The sequence below is a fragment of the Oncorhynchus mykiss genome, chromosome 19 (assembly GCF_057628025.1).
Source record: "Oncorhynchus mykiss isolate SJ-2025 chromosome 19, ASM5762802v1, whole genome shotgun sequence".
Lineage (NCBI taxonomy): Eukaryota > Metazoa > Chordata > Actinopteri > Salmoniformes > Salmonidae > Oncorhynchus > Oncorhynchus mykiss.
Genome location: NC_143040.1, coordinates 4,397,501 through 4,402,500, shown reverse-complemented (window position 1 = coordinate 4,402,500; position 5,000 = coordinate 4,397,501). Strand labels below are relative to the sequence as shown.

Here is a 5,000-nt window from a genome sequence, read left to right as displayed (position 1 = left end):
GTTACCTGATTTAGATGGTTAGCTGATTTAGATGGTTAGCTGATTTTAGATGGTTAGCTGATTTTAGATGGTTAGCTGATTTAGATGGTTAGCTGATTTAGATGGTTAGCTGATTTAGATGGTTAGCTGATTTAGATGGTTTGCTGATTTAGATGGTTAGCTGATTAGATGGTTAGCTGATTTAGATGGTTAGCTGATTTAGATGGTTAGCTGATTTAGATGGTTAGTTGATTAGATGGTTAGCTGATTAGATGGCTAGCTGATTAGATGGTTAGCTGATTAGATGGTTAGCTGATTAGATGATTAGCTGATTTAGATGGTGGATGGTTAGTTGATTTAGATGGTTAGTTGATTAGATGGTTAGTTGATTTAGATGGTTAGCTGATTTAGATGGTGGATGGTTAGTTGATTTAGATGGTTAGTTGATTAGATGGCGGATGGTTAGCTGATTAGATGGTTAGTTGATTAGATGGTTAGATGGTTAGTTGATTAGATGGTTAGTTGATTAGATGGTTAGTTGATTAGATGGTTAGTTGATTTAGATGGTTAGCTAATTAAATGGTTAGTTGATTAGATGGTTAGTTGATTTAGATGGTTAGTTGATTTAGATGGTTAGCTGATTTAGATGGTTAGTTGATTAGATGGTTAGTTGATTAGATGGTTAGCTGATTAGATGGTTAGTTGATTAGATGGTTAGCTGATTAGATGGTTAGCTGATTAGATGGTTAGCTGATTTAGATGTTTAGTTGATTAGATGTTTAGCTGATTTAGATGGTGGATGGTTAGCTGTGTAGTGCTGGGCAGGAACAAAAGCATGCCCAGAACTGGTTTTGTATAAATAACTCTGTTTTTTTCTTCTCAGGGACTTAAAACCTGAAAACATTCTTCTAGACGACCGCGGTAAGCTTGAACCACGTCTTGTCACTGACTTAGCTAATTACAAGCCTAGGTACTAGCAACATAAATTAGCTAGCTAAAAGCCAAGGTACTAGCAACATAAATTAGCTAGCTAAAAGCCAAGGTACTAGCAACATAAATTAGCTAGCTAAAAGCCTAGGTACTAGCAACATAAATTAGCTAGCTAAAAGCCTAGGTACTAGCAACATAAATTAGCTAGCTAAAAGCCTAGGTACTAGCAACATAAATTAGCTAGCTAAAAGCCTAGGTACTAGCAGCATAAATGAGCTAGCTAAAAGTCTAGGTACTAGCAACATAAACTAGCTAGCTAAAAGCATAGGTACTAGCAGCATAAATGAGCTAGCTAAAAGTCTAGGTACTAGCAACATAAACTAGCTAGCTAAAAGCATAGGTACTAGCAACATAAATTAGCTAGCTAAAAGCCTAGGTACTAGCAACATAAATTAGCTAGCTAAAAGCCTAGGTACTAGCAACATAAATTAGCTAGCTAAAAGCCTAGGTACTAGCAACATAAATTAGCTAGCTAAAAGCCTAGGTACTAGCAACATACATTAGCTAGCTAAAAGCCTAGGTACTAGCAACATAAATTAGCTAGCTAAAAGCCTAGGTACTAGCAACATAAATGAGCTAGCTAAAAACCTAGGTACTAGCAACATAAATTAGCTAGCTAAAAGCCTAGGTACTAGCAACATAAATTAGCTAGCTAAAAGCCTAGGTACTAGCAACATAAATTAGCTAGCTAAAAGCCTAGGTACTAGCAACATAAGTTAGCTAGCTAAAAGCCTAGGTACTAGCAACATAAATTAGCTAGCTAAAAGCCTAGGTACTAGCAACATAAATTAGCTAGCTAAAAACCTAGGTACTAGCAACATAAATTAGCTAGCTAAAAGCCTATGCATTAGCAACTTAAACTAGCTAGCTACACTGTTATTCCTCATACCCATAGTGATATTCATAAACATGTTATTACACTCTTATTCATGTTCTCTCCAGGACACATCCGTATCTCTGACCTGGGACTAGCCGTCCAGATTCCCGACTCGGAGACGATACGAGGGAGAGTGGGCACCGTAGGATACATGGGTACATCCTACCTCACTTCCTATCTCCTTGATTCCTCCTCTTCATCTCTCTCTCTCTCTCTCTCTCTACATACATGGGTACATCCTACCTCACTTCCTATCTCCTTGATTCCTCCTCTTCATCTCTCTCTCTCTCTTTCTCTCTCTCCTCTCATCCCCCTCTCCATCTCTTTTTAACCCTGTCTCCCTCTCTCTCCTAGACCTGGATGTGTCTAGACATAATCTATAATCTATCCCCTCTCTATTCCCTGTCTCCCCTTCCTCTCTATCTCTCTCTCTCCTCTCATCCCTCTCCGTCAGCTCCTGAGGTTATACAGAATGAGTCCTACTCCTTCAGTCCTGACTATTGTTTAAACAATATTTCTATCTTTCATCTCTCTCTGTCTCTCTCTCCTTCTCTCTCTCATCCGTCTCTCCGTCAGCCCCAGAGGTGATCCAGAATGAGTCCTACTCCTTCAGTCCTGACTGGTGGGGTCTGGGCTGTCTGGTGTTTGAGATGATCCAGGGTCAGTCTCCCTTCCGCCGGCGTAAAGAACGAGTGAAGAGAGAAGAGGTGGACAGACGAGTGAGAGAAGATCCCGAGGAATACTCTGACAAGTTCTCTGAGGAGGCCAAGGATATCTGCAGACAGGTGGGAGAGATGGATGGCGTGTTTAAACAACACACACACAACTGCAGTTAGTTATTCCTCTGCCGGGGTTAGGGAGAAAGTGAGGTCACATGGGGTGTGTGTTCTGTGTGCAGGTGTGTGTGTGTGTTCTGTGTGCAGGTGTGTGTTCTGTGTGCAGGTGTGTGTGTGTGTTCTGTGTGCAGGTGTGTGTGTGTGTTCTGTGTGCAGTTGTGTGTGTGTTCTGTGTGCAGGTGTGTGTGTGTTCTGTGTGCAGGTGTGTTCTGTGTGCAGGTGTGTTCTGTGTGCAGGTGTGTTCTGTGTGCAGGTGTGTTCTGTGTACAGGTGTGTTCTGTGTACAGGTGTGTTCTGTGTGCAGGTGTGTTCTGTGTGCAGGTGTGTTCTGTGTGCAGGTGTGTGTGTGTGTGTGTTCTGTCTGCAGGTGTGTGTGTGTGTGTGTGTGTGTTCTGTCTGCAGGTGTGTGTGTGTGCAGGTGTGTTCTGTGTGCAGGTGTGTGTGTGTGTGTGTGTTCTGTCTGCAGGTGTGTGTGTGTGTGTGTGTGTGTTCTGTCTGCAGGTGTGTGTGTGTGCAGGTGTGTGTGTTCTGTCTGCAGGTGTGTGTGTGTGTGTGTGTTCTGTCTGCAGGTGTGTGTGTGTGTGCAGGTGTGTGTGTTCTGTGTGCAGGTGTGTGTGTTCTGTGTGCAGGTGTGTGTGGTCAACATCTTTTCTCTACTGTGTCTGTATCCATGGTGGTTGAGCAGTGGTCATGTTTCAGACCGGTCCACCAGAGATAATATTTACTGTATCCATGGTGGTTGAGCAGTGGTCATGTTTCAGACCGGTCCACCAGAGATAATATTTACTGTATCCATGGTGGTTGAGCAGTGGTCATGTTTCAGACCGGTCCACCAGAGATAATATTTACTGTATCCGTGGTGGTTGAGCAGTGGTCATGTTTCAGACCGGTCCACCAGAGATAATATTTACTGTATCCATGGTGGTTGAGCAGTGGTCATGTTTCAGACCGGTCCACCAGAGATAATATTTACTGTATCCGTGGTGGTTGAGCAGTGGTCATGTTTCAGACCGGTCCACCAGAGATAATATTTACTGTATCCATGGTGGTTGAGCAGTGGTCATGTTTCAGACCGGTCCACCAGAGATAATATTTACTGTATCCGTGGTGGTTGAGCAGTGGTCATGTTTCAGACCGGTCCACCAGAGATAATATTTACTGTATCCGTGGTGGTTGAGCAGTGGTCATGTTTCAGACCGGTCCACCAGAGATAATATTTACTGTATCCATGGTGGTTGAGCAGTGGTCATGTTTCAGACCGGTCCACCAGAGATAATATTTACTGTATCCATGGTGGTTGAGCAGTGGTCATGTTTCAGACCGGTCCACCAGAGATAATATTTACTGTATCCATGGTGGTTGAGCAGTGGTCATGTTTCAGACCGGTCCACCAGAGATAATATTTACTGTATCCATGGTGGTTGAGCAGTGGTCATGTTTCAGACCGGTCCACCAGAGATAATATTTACTGTATCCGTGGTGGTTGAGCAGTGGTCATGTTTCAGACCGGTCCACCAGAGATAATATTTACTTTATCCATGAATGAGCTTTTGGAGCACTAGTGTAAAACCTGTCTCTGTGGTTGTCCACAAATACAATCTTCTTCTTCTTCGCGTTGGACTCTACTGGGAGAGTGGAGGGGATGAGGGAGAGTAAAGGAGAGAGGAGGGGACCAGGGAGGTGGAGGGGATGAGGGAGGTAAAGGAGAGAGGAGGGGATGAGGGAGGTAAAGTAAAGAGGAGGGGATGAGGGAGGGTAAAGGAGAGAGGAGGGGATGAGGGAGGTAAACGAGAGAGGAGGGGATGAGGGCGGTAAAGGAGAGAGGAGGGGATGAGGGAGGTAAAGGAGAGAGGAGGGGATGAGGGAGGTAAAGGAGAGAGGAGGGGATGAGGGAGGGTAAAGGAGAGAGGAGGGGATGAGGGAGGTAAAGGAGAGAGGAGGGGACCAGGGAGGTGGAGGGGATGAGGGAGGTAAAGGAGAGAGGAGGGGATGAGGGAGGTAAAGGAGAGAGGAGGGGATGAGGGAGATAAAGGAGAGAGGAGGGGATGAGGGAGGTAAAGGAGAGAGGAGAGGATGAGGGAGGTAAAGGAGAGAGGAGGGGATGAGGGAGGTAAAGGAGATAGGAGGGGATGAGGGAGGGTAAAGGAGAGAGGAGGGGATGAGGGAGGTAAAGGAGAGAGGAGAGGATGAGGGAGGTAAAGGAGAGAGGAGGGGATGAGGGAGGTAAAGGAGAGAGGAGGGGATGAGGGAGGGTAAAGGAGAGAGGAGGGGATGAGGGAGGGTAAAGGAGAGAGGAGGGGATGAGGGAGGTAAAGGAG

At 44.9% G+C, this 5,000-nt stretch overlaps 1 protein-coding gene across 3 annotated transcripts in view; it reads left to right on the top strand.

Moving 5' to 3' along the window:
* The window catches only part of grk4 (G protein-coupled receptor kinase 4), a 78,590-nt gene that overhangs the window by 66,817 nt on the left and 6,773 nt on the right, over window positions 1-5,000 (top strand). For all 3 annotated transcript variants that reach the window (XM_090209897.1, XM_090209896.1, XM_090209898.1), the window contains 3 exons: window positions 863-900; window positions 1,912-2,001; window positions 2,423-2,631. In XM_090209897.1, coding sequence (XP_090066023.1) covers window positions 863-900; window positions 1,912-2,001; window positions 2,423-2,631 — 337 coding nt within the window. The remainder of the gene's footprint in view (window positions 1-862; window positions 901-1,911; window positions 2,002-2,422; window positions 2,632-5,000) is intronic.